The sequence below is a fragment of the Xyrauchen texanus genome, chromosome 6 (assembly GCF_025860055.1).
Source record: "Xyrauchen texanus isolate HMW12.3.18 chromosome 6, RBS_HiC_50CHRs, whole genome shotgun sequence".
NCBI lineage: Eukaryota > Metazoa > Chordata > Actinopteri > Cypriniformes > Catostomidae > Xyrauchen > Xyrauchen texanus.
In genome coordinates this window covers 10,655,616-10,680,901 of record NC_068281.1, presented here as the reverse complement: position 1 = coordinate 10,680,901, position 25,286 = coordinate 10,655,616, and the positions used below count along the sequence as shown (strand labels likewise).

Genomic DNA, 25,286 nt, shown 5'->3' with positions numbered 1-25,286 from the left:
GACATTGTGACAAAATCAAAGTGCTCTAGTTTCTTACAAGGTCATGGAAGCTTCAAAAATAAATAAAGACATAGTAAACACCCACATTGTGCACATGTCCTCTTTTTCTGTCGTTCTTTCCATTCTTCCATTTCTTTAGATATAGACATAAAACAGTAGTGATCAACTTCTGTGGGGTAATGAATCTAGAATGCAAATTCTAGTTGACATAGCTCTATATACTCAGAGCAGATATGATTTTATTCGTATACATGATAAAATGGACTCAATTACATATGTTAGTCCAAACGAGTAATCACAAACATGATACTGCAAAGGCAAGGCAATATTAAACACAAAACTGAATTTCTGTACATAATTGACAGTTATGAAATATCATAAAATTAGTGTCTGTAAAATTATGACAAACATGCTTAATGAGTCGGTATGTGGCATTCTAATACAACTTTGAAAATGCATATCAAAGACAACAACAGCATAAAACAAATAATATGCCAAGAAAGAGCACATGAAAGCCCAAATATGACATATATTTATATTCATGATTGCAGGTATAAAACACATAAAATAACATGAATTTAGTTGGCAACAGCAATATTTATAAATCCCCTGTCCTTTTAAATCAAAACTTAATACGCAACTTAAAAAAATAAGCAACACTAACGAAATAATGGGCAACATAAATAAAAACTATATTAAAACCTTATAAGATGTGCTACAGGAGTCCTTAAAGTCCATTCAAGTCCCTCTGTGAATGAATGTGCTATTTTTAGGGTGCTCAATCTACAGCTAACAGGCTGACAGAAGTGCTGACAGTAAGAGGGTAGTGCTGGAAATGATTGTTGTCATGCCTGCATTTATGACAACGAGTCTCTCTCTGATAAATTGTGTTTGCATGTTTCTACATGTTGTAAGCCACGTATATGGGGTCAAGCTGGTCGGCGAGGAAGCCGTCTCGCAGGTGCATGCGCTGCTTCTCTCCGCGAGAGTTGATGGGAATTACGCTCGAGTCCACGACCACCACCACACCCACAATCAAGTAATGTTCCTCTAGAACCACATGAGTTACCATGGGAACCAGATCTAGAGCGTCCTGCTCGGAACCGTGCAATTCCACCACCACCACCAAGAGATTTGTCCATGTGAACACCGCACTAAGAAAAAGAGAATGTGTTAGCTCAAAACAAGTTGTGTGAACGCAAACGCTTCTAGCTAGCTCGAATTCATGTGCATTTGTGTTCTAAAATGTCTAAGTATTTGCAACAATAATTTACAATTAAAAATGCAACTATGCATTGCATTCTCAAGACTTGCCCCAAGAGGCGATATAATGAGCGTAAATGGCAAAAATTGCGTAAATAGTGTTAAATGGTGAATTTTCTCTTTTTAGCTGTTGAATTAGCCATGCCCCCTCATTCCGAACCCCACCCGCCGAAGATAATTTTGAGAACAAAACCGAGCAAAAGAGCAGCATTGTTTGTTCCTGTGGCACAATAGCACCCTCAACTGACAAACATGATGAATTATAGCCTCAGTGATGCGCTTCAAATAGACAACACTAAACGCTGAAAAGTGTCAATGTCTGCGGTCCGTGAACACATATTTGTTTGTTGTTTACAAAGTCCACAGCTGAACGAGAGAGATATCTCAGGACACTTGTTTCATTAATATCTTTAAGGAAGTAGGAACATTATTTGCATAGATTTCCATGAAAAAAAAAATAATAGAGCACCTTTAAATTTAGTTGTGATGTTGTCGACATGTTCATAGTTAGCTATATTTAAAGGTATAGACCTTATTCACAGCAGCACAATCTTTGATTTTTGTTGAGAATGACAACGAGGCTATGAGGGATAGACGTTAAGTCTCTTCAATGGGGTGTACTCTAGTTTAGTGTTTTTGGATCGTTCTGCAGACAAAACATTGAAAAAAGTTATGTTCAAAAACATTCAGTAGACAAAAAACTCGACAACATGACTTGTGGTAAATCAGATGTGATCTAGGAGCTTTTTACAACTTTATTCCATGAGTGCCATTGAAGAGATGGTAAGTATATCCCTCACAGCCTCTTTGTCATTCTTATTAAAAATCAAAGATGGTGCTAGCATGAATAAGGTCACCCTCATGCTGTCACAACCTCGCATGACTTTCTTTTTCTAAAGATTTTTTTAAGGATGTATGATGTGTTTTTGTCCATACAATGTAAGTCAATGGGGTCCAAAAATTTTCAAGCTCTAAAAGGCAGTATAAAAGTAATTCATACGACTCGAGTTGTTTTACCCATGTCATCTCACTGCTTTGGGTGAGAAACACACCACAATTAAGTCACTTTTTCACTACACCTTCGCTTGGAGTACAACTAATCGCTTTAAAAGACAAGGATTAAACCACTGCCAACCAGCCAACAACTTTTATGCTGCCTTTGTGTCCTTTTTAGCTTGAAAGTTTTGAACCCCATTGACTTACATTGCATGGACAAAAACACATCATACATCCTTCAGAATGTCTTTGTTTGTGTTCCACAGAAGAAAGTGATTTGAGTTTGAGACAGCGTGAGGGTGAGTAAATGATGAGAGAATTATAATTTTTAGGTGAACTGTTCCTTTAATGGCACATCAATTTTAAGGTCACCCTGTCACCCTCTACGTCTTGTTCTTACTGTCACAGTAACAAAAGAACATGTTAAGTATGCAAAACAGGACAGCATACTGGCAATGTATTGACCAAGCATTTTGTGCAGATGTGTATACATTAAGTGTGTGTATTTACCACTCTGTGATGTTCCGGTGTGCTCTGATGATGGATGTTTCAATGTCAATAGGATGGTATTTCATCCCTCTCAGTTCCATGACTTCATCCAGCGCTCCCACCACATAAAGGGCATCATGCCTCTCTGAAAACACACACACACACACACACACGAAGCAACTATTTTAACAACTCCACAGTATTGTTTTTTTTGGTCACGAATGACTCTTTGAAGTTAAGGAATTATTCTTGTTCACTTCCACTCACTGAATCATAAAACATTTACTGCTTTGTAAAGCATTGACTGATTTGATGGCTTTTTCCTGCCTTCAAAAACTGACAAAAGCATTGGTTGGTTGAACTTACTGAACTAATATGCACCTGCACTGAGCAAGTCTGAACGAATCAGTGAGAATGGCATTTAAAGGAATAGTTCACCCAAAAATGAAAATTTGCTGATAATTTACCATCCAAAAGGCCAACCAAGATGTATCTGAGTTTCTTTCTTCATCAAAACAGAATTTAAGATTTTCAGGGTTTCATTTCATCCTCCACTAAACAATGCAAGTGAATGTACTCCATTTTTTGATGGTCCAAAACATATATTTAGGGTGCATCAAAATAATCCACATGACTCCAGTCGACAAATAAAGTTCTTCTGAACCCAAATGATTGATTATTTTTAGAACCAAAACAATACTTATATACTTTTTAACTACAAATGTTCACTTCCGACATCTCTGTGATTGCGCTCATGAGAGGGATGACTAAGCTTGTTGGTAAGGTCACGCATCATGTAGAGGAGGCAGGAAGCATTTCATAAGTATGTGTAAGTGTATTGTTCAAATTGGTCGTTTGGTTTGTGTATTCCGGAAGCTTCAACCTTCAGATAACCCAAAGAAAATGCACGCTGGGAAAAATATGAACTTTTAATTGATTACCTATACATGATTATGAGTGATTGAAGCTCTGGGTTATCACGCTGAACCGGGATATCTGTACACCCCTACATTCTCTCAAATATTGGAGGGTGTGCAGTGAACATTTTACCCCTCAGGATTTCAGACCATCGAAAGAAACAAAAGGTCGATATCTGAATTCATCGGCTGTGCCCGTGCTGTTTTTCCAGCGAACTCAGGTATGTGAAAACTTTGTCAATGTCACGCCTCCCTCGGTCTCTGCACCTCCCTCAATGCTCCGCTCCTCATCACCCGATTTCTAATTCACTGCATCTGCACTCAATTCACTCGCTCATCACTGCCTGCATAAATAACTCACCTTCACGCCACTTCACTGTCAAGTCTCACACAAAGGACTCTAGTTTGACCACGCTGCTCTCATAAAGTGTTTATTTACCTGTCTGTATTTGCTCTTGATCTTCATCGATATCTGTTTAGTGCTTACCCTGCTGTTTCACCGGTTACCTTTTCTTTAGTTCTGTGGAGATCAACCTTGTGAATCCCTCTTCAGTTTGTGAAGCTTCTCTTCTGTGAAGCTTCACAAACTGAACATGTTAAGTATCAAGGGTACAGTTCTGATATCACCTGTACCCTTGATCTCACTGTGTAAACCCTGTAAATCCTGTGAATCTCAGTAAACCCTCTAACACAGTCATATAGTCTATATATTTCTGCTAAAGTAAAAGCACAAGTAGATAACGCAACAGCATTGCTCTGAAATAAAGGATGGTTATATACTGCAGTAATGTTTTTTGTATTATTTGGAAATTCTTTTTTTTATTTTATTTTATATTGACTGTTTTGGTTTGTGAACAGTGCTTGGTCTGTTCAAGTTTCTCTTGTAAACAACGATGAGCTTCCTGCCTCCTCTACATGATGCGTGACCTTACCAACGAGCTTACGTCATCTCTCTCATGAGTGCATGTCACAGAGATGTACGGAAGCAAACATTTGTAGTTAAAAGGTATATAAGTATTGTTTTTTTTCTAAAAATAATCAATCTTTTGAGTTCAGAAGAACTTTATTTGTCGACTGGAGTCATGTGGATAATTTTGATGAACCCTAAATATAAATTTTGGACCGTCAAAAAAAATAAAAAATAAAGAGTACATTTACTTACATTGTTTAGAGGAGGAGGCCTGAAATGAAACCATTAAAATCTTAAATTCTGTTTTGATGAAGAAAGAAACTCTTGGATGGCCTGAGGGTGAGTAAATTATCAGCTAATTTTCATTTTTGGGCGACTATTCCGACATGTCGTTCACATGTCACATGGAGTATCTGTTGACGGAAAACTCTAACACTGAGGGAATGACATGCATGTTAATTTGTGTGAACATGTTGTCAAGGCACAGAATTGTTTTAAAGGTACATTCTGTCAAGTTTTAGATAAAGTGGCACATATAAAAATAAATAAAATGAAGTTAATTTAGGCAAGAAATACATACATTAAAACATAAATACAAATACATTTTTAAAAGGACAAAGATGATTCCAGTTTTGCACCGTAAATGTAAATCACAAGGAGGTTAACCCATTTGACTACCCTCCCTAGCAAACGGGCCAATTTGATTGCTTAGGAGACCTGGCTGGAGTCACTCCGCACACCCTGAATTCAAACTTGCGATTCCAGGGGTTGTAGTCCCAAGGGAAATGAATTCAGTTCCAAGGGAAATGAATATCAGACCAAAGAAGGTAGCAGAATATTTTTTACAGATGTTAACTGCAGGTGCTGCACAACTACTGTAGTTCAAAAGCTTCCTGCACAACCAGTGAGGTGCAAAGTTTGTCAACCTGGTGTTCAGATAACAAACTCCACCTGGAAAAAGCTGAGGTGATTTTATTTGGGTCTAGAGATCAATAAAGGAAATATCCAACAAATTTCCTTAAGGTTGGAGATATGTTAATTGCATCCAAACCAGTCGTAAATTTGGGATGTTTAATAGATAATAAATTAACAGGGAAAGTACTACTGTGAAAGCCCTTACAAAGATTTGTAATAAGATTACATTTCTGGCCAGAAAGTCAACGTTACTAGATGTTCAGATTTTAAAAATCTTAGCTGGTGCTTTGGATATTATGACTATGCTACTTCCTTTTGGTACGGCAGCATTTCTCAACATACTGAAGTAAAAGCATGTTAACTACAGAAAGCATGTTAACATGTGTGTGTGTATATATATATATATATATATATATATATATATATATATATATATATATAAATATATATTAGATTTAGTTTTTTAAGAATGTATTATTTGTGGACTATGTTTGATTAGCCTCTGACACTGAAGTTTCCATATTTTAAGCTCACAGAGGACCACAATTTTAAATAAGCCTTTTGCTTCATTGTGTTTATTTATCCTTAACGACATTTTATTATTATTCATGTATATTTTGGTATATTTTTTTTTTTATAAATAAAAATGCAGCTATTCCTATTGGTGTGATGATGTAACCAACAGAAAGAGTCAGAATCAGTTAGCGAATCTGGAGTTATTTTTGCTGAATGGATTCAAAAGATTTGAGTAACTGGAATGAATCAAAATCCCCACTACTGTCCCACTGCTCAAACAAAATAAACATCTACATCTACATTCCCTCCATCTATGACAAAAAGAACAATAAACATTGAGCACCCAAACATACATACACACACACACACACACACACACACACCTCCACTTGCATCAGTGAGGTCGGTTCTGCGCAGGAACCCCAGGTATCCGGTTCTGGCCCAACCAGTCTGAGTGTCTCCAAAGCTCAACCTGGCTCCAAAATGATCTGAACGCACATTTTCCTCTCCGAATACAGTGAAGTATCCACTTGCATTCTGTGGACTATGGACCCAGATCTGCACCACAGATACACATTTCACAATAACTGTGAGAATAGAGACAGACACAAGACATTCTTTGATCTGCTAGATAAGAAAGAATATGGCCTAACCTCCCCTAAATGAGAGTCTCCAATTGGTCCCTTTGTCTCTGGGTTAGCAATGATGATGCGTACACCTGGTAAAATCTGTTCATGAAATGAAAAGAAACAAATCCTTAATACTGTTATGTTTATTTCTTTATGGACACCAATAAGGGATTGATTACCTGCCTTACCTTCCCTGATTCCATGAGAGGTAGGCTGTGTGGAGATCCTCTTTCAACCAGTCTCACCCTACAAACACAGGGGCGGTAACATTGACAGTGATTGCATCAGCTGGCAATACAATGGCACTTTGATATAAATTAACTGACAATGGTTCCAAAGAATACCAAGATACTATTTTCTGACTGGTAATTAAATTAATTATGTTCGTGTGTGTGTGTGTGTGCCTTGCCTGTCATGTCTCAGAGCTCTCATGTCCACATAGACAGTTGTGGGATCAGGTCCTGATGTCCCCTGCACAAACACACAAATCACCTTCGATAAATTACACTTAAATATCCCGTAACACGTACACCATCATGCTCATCTAACTTAATCAAAAGCGCAGGTAGTCCACATGTATAGTGCTTGGAGAGGATTCATCCAATCAGCAGATGGTGGAAGGTAGAGGATCTATAGCATGTTGAAATTTAATAATTTATCTAATTTAGCCAGGCTTGTCTATAAACTTGTGTTTCTTCATTCAACACTGTCCGGTTGTGTGCATTCATTGGGGTGATTCTCATGAAACCAGTCAAGAAAACGTCCTGGCTATAGTTATCCCAAAATCAACACAAAACATACAAAATGATAAAAAGCCTAAATTTAAAACCATTAAGATTGTCTGCATTGTGACATTATTTTCTGAACACAAACATATTTTGCAACATAATTATCATTACAGCAACACATCCGAAAGTTTAACTCTAACAATTCCCATTATTTTCAATGATGAGTCTCATGATTTTAAAGGGATTAAAGACTGTATTAAAAAGATGCTATTATACAATTATTTTTTTTTTAATTTAAAATAAGCAAAAAGGAAAGGCAGTTCCAAGGGAGTACTACTACAATGTATAAATACTTCACAATTTAAATACTATAACTTTTTAACGTTGCAGTATTGAGAAGTACATAACGACATTTTTTCCTGTTGTGGTAATGAGAATTAGGTGGAAAAATGTGTACATATCTGTCATGAAAATAATATATATATATATATATATATATATATATATATATATATATATATATATATACATATATATATATAAAATGTTAAAAAAGTTTCTTTTGATTTTGGAGTAAAATAGTACAAGGACGTTTTCTTCAGGTTTCGTCTGAATAATGCCATTATTCAAAGTAAAGACTACTTTATAATTTTTTAACGTTCCCAAAGCAACAATACTGTAAAAATGTGATCAGTGTTTTCTTACTAACTATTTCTTTGTTTGATTTCTTGTTAAACACATGCTTTATGTTGTTTAATTTATCTATTCATGTACTAAAACACCTTGGTTAAGGGAGCTTTTTGTATTGTGTTCTTTTTTCATATAAAAGAACAAAATATGTATGTGTGCACACCAATACATTATGTTCACAATACAGAGAGAGCACGCTGTTTAAAAGCAGTAACTTATACAGTAGCACATAAAAAATGGCAATATGTTGATGACGATTTATTAAAAATGCCTGAAAGATAATACATATTCAACTGCAAAAATTACTTTGGTTGGTCAAATGTAGCTAACATATAGATTTAAAGCAATATTCCGGGTTTAATACAAGTTAAGCTCAGTCGACAGCGTTTGTGGCATGTTGATCACCACAAAAATGTATTTACAATCGTCCCTCTTTTTATAAAAAAAAATAAAGCAAACGTATGTCAAGGTTAGAGTGAATCACTTACAATAGAAGTGAATGGGGCAGATTTTGGGAGGTTTTAAAAGGCAGAAATGCGAATCTTATAATTTTATAAAAGCACTTACATTAATTATTCCGTAAATATTTATTTATTATTTGAGCTGTAAAGTTTTTTAGGGTTTTAGGGTATGTTGACATTACAGCGTCATGGCAACAAAGTTGTAAAATTGTCTATAACTTAACACAGAAAAGGTTAGTAAGTGATTTTATCATACTAAAAGCATGTTTACATGCATATCCTTTCTATCTTGTGGCTATACTTTTGAAAAATGTAGTATTTTAACATTTTAACACCCCATTCAATTCCATTGTAAGTCCCTCACTGTCACCTCCATTTTTGTTTTTTTAAAGAAAAGAATACATTTTATTGGTAATCATTATTTTGCTACAATCAAATGCTGTTAATTGAGCTTAATTTGTATTGAACCCGGAATATTCCTTTAACTGTCAGCATTTATGTTGCTTGTTTACAGCTGTGAGACACCTAAATGTTGCTGTGGTAATCGCTACAGTAGATAGACAATCAGAATGACCATACTGTTGCAAGGATTAACGTAAAAACACACAAGCCACACGTAAAACACATTCACAAAATCGCCGCTAGGAGGCACAAATGGACAGGGTTTTTTGCCCCTTCGTTAGTCAGAACGACAGGCTAGAATAGTGACATGAATTTTAAAAGATGATTAAACAATGCAATAAATAAACTGTAACACTTAAGTTAAAAAATTATAACATTCTTATTTAATATTAACAAATTATTTATCATACAAAGGTGTGAAAGAATCCATCTTCAAGATTTGACCACTGTTTCAGGTTAGAAATTTGAATGATAGTAATTTCTTATATGTTTGTTTGGAATATACATCAAACATGAAAAACTATGTTTGATATGGTGCTCTGGTTGAGTACCAACTGTATGTCAACCATGGCAAGATGATGAACAGAAAATGATAAATTAGATGATTTACTCCCATTTTAAGTATTGCCCCCCCCCAAACATTGCAGTGTACATGCAGCCAATGATGCATGTCATTAATAGAAATCAAATCAAGTCTGGGGTTTGATATGATGATCAGTTGAAGATCAGCCATACCTGCTCAGTAAGCTTCCCCAACCTGTGAGGCTACATGAGAGAGGAGGAAGAGGAGAGGCAGATGTGATGCATTAATATGATGTTAAAAAAAAGAAGACAGAACAAAATTCACTACATGAAAAATGTTGCCAAATAAATAAAAAAAGAAAACTGGGGGTGTAATGAAAAATTGACATCAGATTTGGTTCAATATGAATATCTTCAGCTCTGACCTGTAAGCAGATTGCGAGATTGACCCTGCAGCCGAATGCAGTGCTGACCGCACGGGGGTGCAGCCCCACATCCTTAAAAAGCTTACAGAATGACTGAGTCAGAGAAACACGAGGCCTCTCCTCTGCCACAACCACACATGAACGCACACGGGTAAGATCCAGCCCACGGGCCTAAGAGAGAGCACACACAGCGGTATAATAAGAAGTAGATTTAATGTAAAACTGTCCCCTGGAACATTCAACTGGAAAATCAATTAATAAATAAACCAAATACTGAACATTGTAAAAATTTAGGTGTGAATACACACCTTTAGAGAGTCCGTGAGAGAGCTGAGTGATCTTGTGCAGAGCTCCATCACAGAGTATGAACAGAATGAGTCTCGGACTTTAAACTGACTGACGGCCTGCAACCACAGAGCTGGATTCACCTCTAGATCCATTGGAGATATGAGAACAGACTGCTGCCCTGCATACACACTATACACACACACAAACCACACAGATTTATATAAAAACAGAATGTTTTTTTGTTAGTGATTTAATGCCATGCCAGCTTCCGTGGCTATTTTCATGGCAAAACACAAGTAAAAATAAAACCTAGATAAGGTTTGTAAGATCTATTTTCGATAAAAACTGAAACCGATTCGGACAATGAATTCACCTGACTTTGTTAAAAAAAAATAAACAACATAATCCAATAAAAAATACTTTAGACACTGTCGACTCTGCCATGAGGCACATAATGGTGAATCTCCTCCTAAACAGAGGGTAATGCACAAAATATTTTGATCTTCAACATAATTTTTTTTTTAATATATCACTCAGGTGATGCAGAAGGTAATAAGGTGGGCCGTACCTGCAGAGACACCAAAGGACAAAGCCGAGGCCACAGTAGGGGTCAAGACAGACGGCCACCTCACGAGAGGGATACAACTCACATTGCAGTTTAACGGAGTGACACAGAGCACTGGTGGCACTGTGAGACATCTTCAGAGAGAGTGAAAGAAACAGATATATCTCCACTTCAATAGACAGATACATAGTGAAGGGTGGATGGGAATGGGTGCTAACTGCTGCACTACAGCTCTGGTTTATTAAAACATATTTAACAATTATAATTTAAATATTGATTTATTTAGAATTATAACATTATATAAATTAAGTCTAGTTCTACTAATTCAATTCTAGTTTTTAAAAGAACCTCAATTAAAATGGTAATTTCCAAAAATGACCACGCACTGAAAGACAGGTGAACATTGTGAATATTTCTGAAATCAATTCTGACACACCTACAGCCTATACATTAAATAACACCACCACCACCTCTTCCTTACACATTAGTAGGAGGTAAAAAAGCCAAACCTTTATTCCAGCGAGCATGCCAGTAGTGGACACACTGAAGTCCAGGTAGGCCAATGAGTCTGGGTCACATGGCTTATACAGAAGGGGACAGCGCCTTTTTGGCAAGTCATCTAACAAATATACAAATAAGCATATCTCCTTAGAAATTCTGTGTGGAGTGGAGTTTTCTAGTTATGGCATTTTCACCCACAGAACACCCTGCACCCTGTGCCCACCAAGTGCAAGCACCAAAACAAAAAAACAGCTTCATTGGTTATAACAGGCGTGATCCGGTTGTCCTTTCATGCCACTCACTCACAATTTACGAGCGGCGAAGGGGCCTTTCAGACTGTGTACCGTGAACAGGCCTGTTCTTCACACATTTATTAGGGATTTATATGGATTTCATGGTTGAGGATTTACACTTTCCTGGATTGTTACGTTCTTTGAAGAACATCTCTGAGTTGCTGTCATGGCAACAGGTCTGTAAGCTCAAACCTGTTTGGGAGCAGGCATTTTTACCCGTAAACAGGATTAGATTGCACCTTTATGCCCATTATAAACAAATATGATACATGAAGACTCACAAAATATTGCATTCTTACAAAAGCACCATTTTGATACACAGGCAATGATATATTTAGTATAAATATATATGAACAATTTCAAATAAAATAAAATAATAATATTGTAGATAATAATAGGTAAAGCCCATTCTGCTCATTTAGAGGGACCACTTTATTCAAGAGGGAGTATTATATACAAGATTATTTGTTTCATAGTCTTTTTCAAGAATGTTTTTCAAAAATGTTCAACATTTTATTTTCGCATACACTTTAGGGTTTTCTGTCTGCACTGCGCTAAGTAACATTATAAATTATAAAGTACATGATGGCCCTCTTACATAATAAGAAATCTTTCACGATTTCCCTCGTCATATTTTTTAAATGGAAAATAATGTTACACATTTAATTTATTCACGACTCTTAAGCCTTTTCTCCACTTTGGCCGTGTTACTTTTTTTAAGATTACTTTCTGTTTGGCCGGGGTTAACATTAATGTTACATCTTTTCATAAATTTTATACATTTTCATGGAAAGTTATGCAAAAAATGTCCTACTTCCTGAAATATATTAATGAAATAAGTGTTGTGAGATATCTCACTGGTCTCTGAAACAGATCTAGACTCTGTAAAAAACAAACAAAAATGTGTCTCTGGCACTTTCTGCCTGTCAATCATCTTGGGCGTTCTCATCCTGTTGTAGTTGACATGAATTATTGAGGTTTAATGCCATTTTTATGCCATGTTGCTCATAACAGTTGTCAGTTGAGGGCGCTATTTTGCTGCTGTTGTTTTTGACAACCGTTTCTGCTCGTTCTCAATAAAGCTCATTTGGTATCTTTGATGTGTGGGGATTTGGAAAGAGGGGACGTGGCTAATATAATATCTCAGATTGTGGAAATTCTTTGCTTACAACACCTTTAATTAATACAGAAATATGTTGCAGTATAAACTACTTTATTGGCCTATATATTTTATGCATATATTTACAATGCTATATATATACAAAAAGCAAATCTCTTATATACGTGTACTGTTAATCAAGAAATAAATACACAGTATAATGGTTTATATTGCATTCATATTTTTACTAAAGTTTATGACATCATTACATTGGCCTGTAATGTCAACGACCAATCACTGCATTACTGATCGTGGTTTTGAATATTAATACATGTGCCCTTGTCAGTACATACAAGAAAGTGCAATTATCTCAGAAAACTCAATCCAGATATAATCAAGTCCACGAATGTCTTTGAAGAACCGAATTATCACGATTAGAAGATCTAGAATACATCATATTATCTATAAGTTACAAATTAGATCTCTTCTGACCAGCACCTGACAGGTGTAACCTCTGAATAAAGACCTCTTAAATACTCACCGGTTTCCAGGATCGGAGGCCATGATTTAAAGTCCACAGCCACTGATGCATCTCTGGATCTCAAAAGTTTAGAGATTGCTTGGGTGGTCATAACATACACTGAACGACTCACCTACACACACGCACAGTAAATAGAATATATTATATATTTATTTTAAAAATTAATACATTATCAATCTACAAATAATGTAATTTTCTGGTATGGTTTGAGCCCCTTTCTACTGTTCTGCACTTACATTTATGCTCCAACATTGCATTCTAGGATTCTACTGTCATTTGGTATAGTAGCTCTACTTGTATTGTTTTCTCCCTTTGATTAATTATTCATGAATATGAATAATTGCTCATACTAGAATTCTAATTTTGTAAGCCACTATGGATAAACGTGTCTGTTGAATGAATCATTTATGTCTCACTTTTATAATATCAATAATCACCATTGTATTAATATTTTAATTAATTTAAAAATAAGACAGGATCACTTCTTAAATCATTTCATTTCTTTAATTATATGTGTGTCCGAATGAGTGAATAAAAAAGTGTTCTTACCTCTAGGATCATTTTAACTGTAGGTAGTGTGGTTGAGATATTCTGAGAGTGTGGTGGCCGTACAGTGATTGGAATACAGCCTGCATACAGACAGCCATAAAATGCAGCAATCAAATCTAGACCTGAAACACAGAAACATAAAATTAGTATGAAATGGGATTCCATTTGTAATCAAACAGAATTTAGAACATATTTACTCATCCTGGTTTGATGAAATTGTAACAGTACAGATGGAATGACATTTCATTGATATATAAAGTTTTAATACCAACAAGCCATGTTCAGAATGCATTGCTTTCATCAAGTTCATTTACAAATAGGATTTGATGTGTGTGCACAATAAACTGGAGTGAGTGGCTCTTGAATGTGTAACGGAGGAACAGGTCTGACTGCTCTAGCTGATATAATTTAAATGAGGTGGAACATTACAATTACCAGCAGCACAGAAAAACAACTACAGGAGGGATTTCTATTTTGAACTAGAGGTCAGCACAAAAACTGTGATAAATCACTTACTCCTTTAGTTAGTTCAAATAAAGGCATAAGTGATTAATGGCAGATTTCGTAGAGGTTCATTTGTAAATACAGGTGGATAGAGTGTGTGAGGTTGGATACCTGGAGGGAACACTAAAGCTACATGATCTCCATATCGAAGTTGTCCTCTCTCATACAGCAAAGTGGCAATTTTTTCAGCTCTTTTATGAAGTTGTAGACAGGTCAGAGAGCTTCCTATTGTCCCCTGAAAACACACACATTCATATCAACATAACCACACACACACACACACACACACACACACACACACACACAAGCACACACACGCACAAACACAAACACGCACACAAAATCCTATCAACTATGCACATACATCATGCTTTCTGTATGAGGAAACTGAGAGAACCGTGTGCATTACCCGTGAGTTGATGAGTGTGTACAGTATGTGTTCAGGTGTTGTCTGTGCTCTCCACTGTAACACTTCAGACAGAAAGAGAAACTGGAGGATATAAAAGAGAGACAAATCAGTCATCCAGTGAAAAATATATCTTTACACACACACAAAATGTCATGCCTTCATAGGCATACACACCCTGTGTTTACCTGTTCATTGTCATCTATATGACTCAAGTCTCGTCCACTGGCCTGAGCAATTCGCTTTCCTGCTACGAGATTGCCCACCATCACAGAGGCAGGACCCACCTCTGCAAAAAAAAAACCACATGTTTTGTTTTGTTTTTCAGATTAACAGTTTTTATTTATTCACATATTTGAACATAGAACAACAAAACATATATACACAGAATAAACATTAACCCCCACTCATTGCCAGGAGGTGGGTGGGGAGAGGGGTTCCAATAGAAAGGGGACCGATTAATATATAAATATGGGGTACAGCCATAAGCTTGAGGCAACATTTAGAGAAATATCCCAATTAAACACTTTGGACACTTTTGTCCATACCTAGTGCAAATGCAAGATAATGGAACCCACACATTTTTAATAATATCTGAATCCTACCCCTAAAAAGAAAACTTTTAGAACAGTATTTGCATTATTTATGAATATGTACATTTTCCAATTGAGGATGTCTCCAAATGCCCCCAAAAGGAGGTTTTGTCTGATTTAACTGGATTTTGGGGACAATTTTGTTACACATAAACACACACAATAATAAAAACAAAGTGCTTGAGTACCGGGTTGTTTCTGTCTGGGTTTGGGCAGGTTGGTTATACAGGAGTGAGGACACATGAGGATGCTGCAGGGGTGCAGCGCCCCCTCTAAGAACAGCTGTTTGGTTTCAGACAGGTGAATCCCACCCAGAGGGGTTTTTGGGAGGGTGTTAGCAGGGACCAAAGCCAGACAGTACACCCCAACCTGATGAATCCCATCTATAGCCTAAACAAACACAGAGGTTTGATCAGAAGTCTTTATAAATAGTCTTCTTAATACACAGAGAAGGAGCCCCTACTTCACACCTTCAATGACCAGCAGAACTAAGATTTGTAGACCCTCCTAAATTTAAATATACATTCCAAAAATAGTAATTTTATTTATACAGCAACATGCCACGTGTCTAAAAGGTATTTATGATCTAAAACAGGGTTGTATTGTTTGTTTTTATTTATTTAGACTTTGAACTGCTGCATGGTATAAATATAAATAAATAAATAAACAGCTAATTACAATTTATTGCAGTATGCAAATATTACAATGGCTTCACAATTAAACTAAACATACTATTAGTGCTTGGGAATTGTTTTCTAAGTCAATGGGTAATTTTAACCCTTATATCTAAAAAACGTGCAGACAGTATGAAGTTTACAAAAAAAATATATTTATGTTAAAAGGAATCATTCACCCAAAAATTACAATTCTCTCATCATTTACTCACCCTAATGAGATCCCAGATGTGTGACTGTCTTTCTTCTGCTAAACACAAACAAAGATTTTTAGAAGAATATTGGAGTTCTGTAGGTCCATACAATGCAAGTAAATGGGTATACTTATATATTGATCTGTTTCTCACATCTTATCACTTCTGAAGACATTGATTTAACCACTGGAGTCTTACTAATATTATGCTGCCTTTATGTACTTCTTGGAGCTATAAAGTATTGGCAGCCCTTTACTTGCATTGTATGGACCTACAGGACTGAGATATTTTTCTGCTGAAGAAAGAAAGTCATACATATCTGTGATGATATGAGGGTGAGGAAATTGTGAGAGAATTTTCATTTTTGGGTGAACTATCCCATTTAAGTTTCAGATTTTTTTGTCTAGGAGAGCTGTCACCTTAGCTCTGAAATTTTGCAATCCCATTTGTGTATGTGTGTTTACCTGCAGCACTCTGCTCATCCACTGATAACACTCTTCTTCAGTTGAATCTGGTCTCTGTTCAGCCACCAGCACAATCCTCTCATCATACAACACATTTACTGAGAATACCACTATCCTACACACACAAACACAGTTAGAAGAATGGGCAGTGTGTTGCTTGTAATCAGAAGTATATCAATAGTGTCACTGATCCAACCTGATATAACCCACAGTGTCATTGAAAAACAAACCTTCCCCTATAGATGAATTTCATGGGCTCCACAGCGAGAGCGGTTGCGATGATGTCATCAGCATTGTGCTTCCGTCCCCCGACCTGCATCAGTCCTTCCAGCGTCCCAGAGACAAAGATCATTCCACTCGGACCCACAAACCCCAGCAAACCCGACCGCACAAACACACAGTCACTAACTAAACCACCATCACATGACACTGGACACACCTGTATCACGGAGAGACACACACATATTTAATGACCAGCAGGGCATAAAATATAATCACAAAGTTATACCCTGCTGGAAAAATCAGGCTGTATCAGCTTACGAAGGTTATGATAGTTTTGGAACATGGCAGCTTGTTTGCAGCTGGTCCAATGTGGTCAACCGACCAACCAAGATGGCCTACTTGGTGAAAACAGCTGATTTGAACAACCATCTAGACCAGCTAATGGCAATAAATGACCAGCATGGACCCGAAGCGATGATAAAAAGTAACTTACTCTAGCAATATATTTGTTAGACACTACAATACAGTAAAGTGCAATTCTGAAAGTAAACAGTCCACCCCAATAAAAACAATAACAAGGAATTTGAATCCACAGATTTCTGCAGCACTTCCAGTATCATTAACGGATCCTTTAAATAGGGCTCTGAGTTAACATATTTTCAGCAAATAACGTGAAACGTTTATCTGATGTGACTTATCCAGACGTGTTGTTGATACTGAGCGCCTATGCGAGAGAGGCGATGAAAATGTATCATAGTTTAGATGCACATAATTATTTCCTCAGCGGAGAACTCCTGGTAAGTCAGGTCACTCAGTGGATATCTTTGGAACATCTACTTGAATGGGAAAAGACCAAAATCCATAAAACTGTTGGTCAAGATTACTATCAAAGAACATAATTAAAATCAGCAGTAAAATCTGACAAAACTGGTATCATAAATTGTGCTTCTTTACCTCAGATTATGCTAGAAAATATATTTCCCGGCTTGTATAGCTAATGTGCATGCGCGTTCTTTAACTGACAAGCGATGTTTGTATCTAAATGGTGATTGGCTTGTTTACCTGTAAGGCGGGACTTGTTCCTACATCTGTTGACCGTTTTGACATTTCGAAGACTTTACCATTCGCTGTGAGTGCTTTGAAAGGCTTAAAGGTGCTCGAAAATAAGGGTCATCCAGAACTCAATTTATAAGTAAATTTTATTGGAAATTCTGTTTGAAGTGATTTTACAGCATGACTATCATGATTGTTCTCCGTTCCAAGTGCCCTTCAGAGGGAGATTTATCACGTTTGGAACAAACAACTAGCAGGAAATGTTCAAAGAACAAAAATACTTCTTAAAATGGTCTATATGAAGATTCTGTCATCATAGCTGTTCCAAATATGTGGGATTTTTGTTTTCGCCATGGATCACAAAAAAAGATGCTAAAGATGTTCCGGGGTTCAGTACAAGTTAAGCTCAATCAACAGCGTTTCTGGCATAATGTTGATTACCACAAAACTGTATTTCTACTCGTTCCTCCTTTTCTTTAAAAACATTGAGATGACAGTGAGGCTCTTACAATGGAAGTGAATGGGGCAATTTCTGGAGGGTTTAGAAGCATAAATGTGAAGCTAGTAATTTTATAAAAGCAGTTTGTGATGAGGAGGAGGGCAGGGCCGGGCCGTGATTACGCACGCCTGGATCCCAATCGGGCTAATCAGCCAAGGAGGGGGATAAAGGCAGGCGGATGTGGCAGTTCGGGAGAGAGAGAGAGCCACATGCAGCTGCCATGTGCGTTTGTGTTTTGTCTTTATTTTTTTTATTTTACATTAAACATTACTTTGATGGTTCGTCCAGTTCCTGCCTGCTTTTTTCCCATTTGAACCCTGTTACACAGTTATTTTAATTCTTCTGTATTAACTCAATATTATTTGAGTTGTGAAGTTGTTTAAACTGTCACTTTCACAGTCATTTTTGGGTTAGTTGACATTGCATCGTCATGGCAACGAAGTTATAAAATTGGCTATATTTACACAGAAAATGTTAGTAAGTGATTTTATCACTTTAAAATCATGTTAACACACATATTGTTTACATCTTGTGGCTATTATTTTAGAAAAAGTGAGTATTTTAACATTCAAAACTGAAAATTCAACATTGGCTCACTGTAACCCAAATTTTTGCTTTTTTAAAGAAATGTAGGGGCATCACACCTGGAGTCACAAGTTCAAATCCAGGGCATGATGAGTGACTCCAGTCAGGCTTCCTAAGCAACCAATTGGCCGGTTGCTAGGGTGAGTAGAGTCACGTTGGGTTAACCTCCTCGCGGTTGCTATAATGTGGTTCTCGCTCTCGGTGGGGCGCATGGTGAGCCGTGCTTGGATGCCGCAGAGAATAGTGTGAGCCTTCACATACGCTAGGTCTCCGTGGTAATGTGCTCAACATGCCACGTGATAAGATGCATGGACTGGCTCTCTCAGGTGCGGATGCAACTGAGATTCGTCCTACGCCACCCGGATTGAGTCACTATGCCACCACGAGGACTTATGAGTGCAAAATTGGAGAGAGAAAAAGGGACAAAAAAGTAGGGGCAAGTCTAAATAAATTTTGTGGTAATAAACATTACGCCACAAAAGCTGTCGATTGAGCTTAACTGATTGAACCTGGAATATTCTTATTTTCACGCTGCTCTTTGCTATGAAATGAAAGTGAATCCACATGAACTCTGTTGAGCTCCAAAAATGACACAAACTGCTTTTTAAAGACAAATTTTATGGTGCCTTTTTGTCATTTTGTAGTTTGACAGCCCCCATCCCCCATTCAGTTTTATTGTATGTACTTGGACATTCTGCAAAATGTCTTTTGTGTTTCACAGCAAAAAGAAATAATTCGGGTTTGAAACAACATGGGTGAGTAAACGATGACAGACGTTTAATTTCTGGGTGAAGTGCTTAAGTCGAATAGTTCATAAGTTACGATGGTAAAATGCCATGTATGTCTTAAGCAGCATATTTCCCTATGGAACAGGACTTAGTGGATATATGATCTATAGGGGATTTTCACACCTCGAAAGTGTTCTTGCTCATTCCTGTCAGCCCATAATATGACGTTCCTGTGGCAACAGACGACATGCAGATCTCTCCAATCTCATCCGTTTTACACAGCTGAGGAACACCCTCTGGTTTAACAATGCACACCATCGCTGTGAGAGATGGAGAAAGTCAGTTTTACTATAATCATAAAGGTGTTTGATGAGGTCTGTGGTCACATGAGAAAAACAGCACTAAACTGCTCTCAGCTGGTTAATGAGGTTGATGTTGGAACTGAATAAAACACTTTGAGGATGTTCAATCGTTCATGCTCTCTTTGTCTCTGTACCTCCTGGCATAGCTGTGCCCACATCCTGTAGGGTGAGGACAGACAGCTTCTCTCCTGTGTCCACTCTAATGACCCCATGACTCAGATTCGTCATACTGAGGACCCCTCGTCCTGCCGGCTTAGAGCTGCCCTCCTGAGGCCTGGTTGAAAACAGATACACAAACAAATATAAAATAAACATGTCCATATTGTTATGTGTGGTTTGGCTTCCAGGAGCTGTAGAGGTTCTTGATCGTTTGTGATCAAGATCGTTGAAAATTTGTGGAAGCTTTATCATTGTTTTTTTTATCAGTACTTGAATCTATACCCACAGTAATCAAATTGTCATGAGATTCACATTTAATTGAACGGTCTTGTTATGCAATAAAATATCAGTTTGACTGTAGGATAAAAGTACAGTCTTTAAACCTAGACCACACACAAACACAATGAAATGTATTTTAATGATTGATTCACATGCAAAACCAAGCCCTTTTCACTAAATAAAAATTTGAGTCAAACCTGTTTCCTATTGGCTTTGTGTGTCCTTGTGTTTGTGTGAAGAATGTGTGTTGGCTTGGTTGTGTTGTTTGCATTATGTGACCACAAAAGGCAGAACCTCCCAAATTAATGACTTTAAACTGAAAACATATCCCTGATCCCAAAAATGACTTCCAAAAATGGCACGTGTATGTGTGCTGTCTGCCATGTTACATGCATGTGTTCGTGTGTGTCTTTACTGGGCAAACAGAGTTTGAGTGTATTTATACCTCCTGACGCTTACAGTGAGGGCCTCGGTCGAGCCAGCACATGGGCATATGACCTCTGACCTTAAGCCCATATTCTGAAACACATTGAGGAATGCGTTGCAAGAGGATATCGACCCTGAGAATGGAAGAGACACAATTTGTTAAATTAAATTTCAATTTACAGTATTTCAGTAGTGCTTTTTTACAATACAAATCATTCCAAAGTAGCTTTACAAAGGATTGAGCATTTAAATCCCTCTGCGACCACCACACCAAAGATGATAATGGCAAAGAAAAAACTCTAAGATGTTTAGGTAAGTTGAGAAAGAAATCTTAATCTTAACCCACACCCTAAACCTTACTGTGAGGTTAGGGCGGAGCCAGGCCATGACTATGCTCGCCCGGCCCCCAATCGGGCTAAACAGCCGAGGAGAGGGATAAGTGCAGCGAATGCGGCAGTTCGGGAGAGAGAGAGCCACATGCAGCTACCATGCGTGCATTTGCGTTCTGTGCTTTTTGTTAAGTTCTTATTAAATATTATTTTGACTGTTCAGCCGGTTCCCACCTCCTCCTTGCCCAACCTGTAACTGTGTTACACTTACATTAACATAAAACTTTTTGCACTATTATTCAAAGTATCAAACATTTTTCCAAATGAAGTCATTCCAAAATGTCCTCAAAGAGAAGTTTTGTCCATTTTAGCTTATTTCTGGTTAGAACTTTGTCCCCAAAATAAAGCGAAGTACACACAAACATACTTAAAGGGGTCATGACATGAGAAACCAAATTTGCCTTGATCTTTTGGTATATAAGAGGTCTTTGTATCATTAAAACGTCCTGCAAGTTTAATATTTTAAGACGTCCTCCCCATTCTAAACGAATCATTTATTTAATCAAGCTCAAAATACAGCTCGTTCTGGATTCATGGTTAGAAGTGACGTGTCGGTTAGAAGTGACGTAACAGCGTTCGCATATGACCGCCTCCAGCACAAGATAACTACGATTTAAGCGCAAGACAACTACGCTCATTTCAGTATCGCCGTGCGCCTCACAAGTGTTCAGTCGATGGACAGCGAGCTCTGACAGAGACTACTTGTGCACAGGAAAATTACGATGCCACACAGATGTGCTGTTCCTGGCTGTGGTCAAACAAAACCTCTGAATAAGCTGCCGAAAGATCCAGACGTCAGGGAAAAATGGATGCAGTTTATTTTTTGCGGACGTTCCAGTCACGGCAGTGTTAACTTAAGCGTTTGTTCTGTACATTTTAAGGATGACTGTTTTGAGAACAAATCTCAATATGATGCTGGCTTTGCCAGAAAACTGTTGCTCAAAGATAAGTCCGTGCCGACTATTCTGGGAACAACGACGACACAAACTGTAAGTAATCTATTTTAAACTTTAAACTACTTTTTAAAGCGCAATTTCATTCATTATGAATAATCACAGTGTTTTTACTTAGTTTACTTGCATATTGTTCTGGCTGGGGGCGTCAATAATTGATACATAGGCACTGACGTTAGCCAATCATAACAGTGGGCGTTAACACTGAAGTCTTAAATGGAAAACGCCCCCAAAACAGACTGTTTGAATCAGAGGATGAGAAACAGGGTGGGAAAAGGTCATAAATCACTAGATTTTAAAAGTTTTTCTTAAAAAAAAATATATTAATACTATAATTGCACCCAAAGGAACATAATAATACAATAAAAAAAACCATGTCATGACCCCTTTAAAGCTTGTAAACCAGTCACACACACACTTACAGGGATTTGATCCATCAGCGATCAGCAGCATTCTCAATGAGCTCATGTTGGTGTCAGTCTGATCTTTGTGGGCAATCAGAGCCCAGTGTAGATCCCTGCTCTTCACACACACCACCTTAGCTGCACACATACATAGAAAGACCTTAATTACAGAACAGGAAGATTATGACACAATGTGTGCCCTATTTTATTTTTGTTAACATCAGATCAGAGTGAAACATGATATTTGAACACTTACTGTAGGAGACAGGTAGCCTAGATAAACAGCCAAGAAACAAAACATCTACAGATCAACCACATACTGATGATTTAAATAGTGTTTTATGCTCTGTGTGTGTGTGTGTACCTTTGTACTGGGAGACTTTTTGAATCCAGGAGAGAGGATTCACCTTCATTAGCGCATATGGAACACTGACCACATGTAACATATTCAACACACTCTGAGAGAGAGAGAGAGAGAGAGAGAGAGAGAGAGAGAGAGAGAGAGAGTTAAGTTGAAAAAGATTTTTTTTAAGTTGAAAAAGAAAGAGATGTTTTTTAATGTAAAGAAATTAAAGGGATATTTCACCCAAAAATGAAAATTCTCACTTCATTTACTCACCCTCATACCATCGCAGATGTGTATGACTTTCTTTCTTTTGCAGAACATGAAGATTTTTTTTCTTCTCTGACTCTGTAGGTCTATACAATGTAAGTGAATGGTGACCAAAACTTTGAAACTCCAAAAAGCACATAAAGGCAGCATAAAAGTAATGCATAAGACCCCAGTGTTTAAATTCATATCTTCAAAGCAAAATGATAGGTGTGGGTGAGTAACCGATCAAAATGTAAGTCTTTAACTTAGTTCTTACTGTAAATTCCCCTCCCTACCAGGTAGGTGTTGATATGCAAGGAGAATATGAATCATCAGAAACAAAAGAAGAACTCTGAGAAGAGAAGGGAGTGCTTTGTAGGGCTGTTTGAAAGTGGAGATTTATAGTAAAACATTGACATAAATATTTATCTGTTTTTGTCCCACACCTATCAAATTGCTCCTGAAAACATTGATTAAACCACTGGAGTCGTATGGATTACATTTATGCTGCCTTTATGTGCTTTTTGGAGCTACAAAGTTCTGGTCATCATTCACTTACATTGTGAGGACCTACAGAACTGATATATTCTTCTACAACTCTTTGTTTGTGTTCAGCAGAAAAAAGAAAGTCATACACATTTGGGATGACATGAGGGTGAATATATTATGTGAGAATTTTCATTTTTGGGTGAACTATCCTTTTAATGTAAAACGTATATTGTTTTACAAAAGGCATCAGATAAATGACACATAACAAACATTAACTGATATTACCGCTTGAACACTGTGCCAAAGGCCGATGCCTTTCTTAAAATCCAACACATTCACCGTGGTCTCAGCTAAAACACACAAATGCACACAAAACCACTTAGAACATCTAGAACTTACTCATTAAGAAACAGATGAAAATGCACATTCATCGGAAGTGAGATACTTGCGCGTGATTAAGTGCATTCTAATGCGTGTGCAGGTGTGTGTGTATATCTTACCCTCGCTGTATCCGCAGGTCTGTGTGAGTGTTTGGCAGTGTGTGAGCATTGCCATCCTGGTCACAGTTGTTCCCAACACACTCCCATCCTTACTAGTCTTATACTGTGAATCAACCACGAGATAATTTAGCATATTTTATATTGTTAAATAACCACATAACACACCAACACTCTTGTAATAGCCAACACTCTTGTAATAGCTATCAGCAGAAAACTGTGCACATCTTATACAGCTAATCAACTTGAAAACACGCCCACTCTCATAATAACTCTATGAGATAATTGTGCATGTCTTATACTGTTAATTAATCACAAACATGCCCACACTCATAACTGTAAGGAGATAACTGTACACAACTTACATTATTTAATGAACGACATAAGAATGTGCACAATTATCTACTTACATAGTGGCCTTGTTTTGCGGTTTATTAATAATTTGAATAGCTAACAATGTTAACAAACAAAGTTAATTAACCACAAAGCCACTCTTATACAGTATAACTAAAAAATGTACTGTCACATCTTAAACTGTCAATCAACCACAAAAGCCAGCCACACATATTGAAAATGTAAATGACTCTGACACACACAAGAACACAAGTGTGTTACCTCTATATATGCAGTGTCATTGTTGGCATCTTTAATGAGAGGGAACCACTCTCTTGGGGGTTTAGACAAATGTTTGGAGTCAGTCAACACCCACAGCAACTTCGGCCATCCTGAACATACACACCCCAAAAACAGAGACATCCTCAATGGAAATGACTGATAACACACAAATATAACACCTAAAATTCAAATTGAATGATTTTCCACTACTGAGAATTGTGTGTAAGTGATATTGTGACGTCTCTGACCTTTGAACTGCATGACATCACCACTAGTGCTTTTGGGAAGACCTTTATGACACGCATCGCTAGTCAATGCAATGGCAACTCCACAGCTGCCCAATAGGAAGCCAATCTGTTGACTCCCAGCATCCTTTGAGTGGAAAGAGAGGGCATATTTCAGGCAAGTTCATTCTCAGTGTTCATTCCCAGTTTAAGTCCATACAATGCAAGTGAATGGTGGCCAGAACTCTGAAGTTCCAAAAAGCACATAAAGGCTTT

General features: G+C 37.3%; 1 protein-coding gene across 2 annotated transcripts in view; it reads right to left on the bottom strand.

Moving 5' to 3' along the window:
* Positions 1 to 25,286, bottom strand: part of dip2cb (disco-interacting protein 2 homolog Cb) — a 52,530-nt gene continuing 27,244 nt past the window's right edge. For both annotated transcript variants that reach the window (XM_052128826.1, XM_052128827.1), the window contains exons 12-39: positions 25,035 to 25,158; positions 24,787 to 24,896; positions 24,175 to 24,277; positions 23,960 to 24,024; positions 22,958 to 23,051; positions 22,612 to 22,731; positions 20,867 to 20,981; positions 20,118 to 20,257; positions 19,805 to 19,941; positions 16,765 to 16,973; positions 16,535 to 16,649; positions 15,391 to 15,592; positions 14,798 to 14,898; positions 14,613 to 14,693; positions 14,315 to 14,438; positions 13,700 to 13,821; positions 13,151 to 13,262; positions 11,226 to 11,335; positions 10,720 to 10,850; positions 10,172 to 10,340; positions 9,864 to 10,034; positions 9,652 to 9,681; positions 7,045 to 7,106; positions 6,824 to 6,881; positions 6,660 to 6,734; positions 6,390 to 6,564; positions 2,770 to 2,893; positions 1 to 1,154 (exon numbers count right to left, since the gene is read on the bottom strand). In XM_052128826.1, the coding sequence (XP_051984786.1) occupies positions 902 to 1,154; positions 2,770 to 2,893; positions 6,390 to 6,564; positions 6,660 to 6,734; positions 6,824 to 6,881; positions 7,045 to 7,106; positions 9,652 to 9,681; positions 9,864 to 10,034; positions 10,172 to 10,340; positions 10,720 to 10,850; positions 11,226 to 11,335; positions 13,151 to 13,262; positions 13,700 to 13,821; positions 14,315 to 14,438; positions 14,613 to 14,693; positions 14,798 to 14,898; positions 15,391 to 15,592; positions 16,535 to 16,649; positions 16,765 to 16,973; positions 19,805 to 19,941; positions 20,118 to 20,257; positions 20,867 to 20,981; positions 22,612 to 22,731; positions 22,958 to 23,051; positions 23,960 to 24,024; positions 24,175 to 24,277; positions 24,787 to 24,896; positions 25,035 to 25,158 (3,432 nt within the window). In that variant the 3' untranslated portion in view covers positions 1 to 901. The remainder of the gene's footprint in view (positions 1,155 to 2,769; positions 2,894 to 6,389; positions 6,565 to 6,659; positions 6,735 to 6,823; positions 6,882 to 7,044; positions 7,107 to 9,651; positions 9,682 to 9,863; positions 10,035 to 10,171; positions 10,341 to 10,719; positions 10,851 to 11,225; positions 11,336 to 13,150; positions 13,263 to 13,699; positions 13,822 to 14,314; positions 14,439 to 14,612; positions 14,694 to 14,797; positions 14,899 to 15,390; positions 15,593 to 16,534; positions 16,650 to 16,764; positions 16,974 to 19,804; positions 19,942 to 20,117; positions 20,258 to 20,866; positions 20,982 to 22,611; positions 22,732 to 22,957; positions 23,052 to 23,959; positions 24,025 to 24,174; positions 24,278 to 24,786; positions 24,897 to 25,034; positions 25,159 to 25,286) is intronic.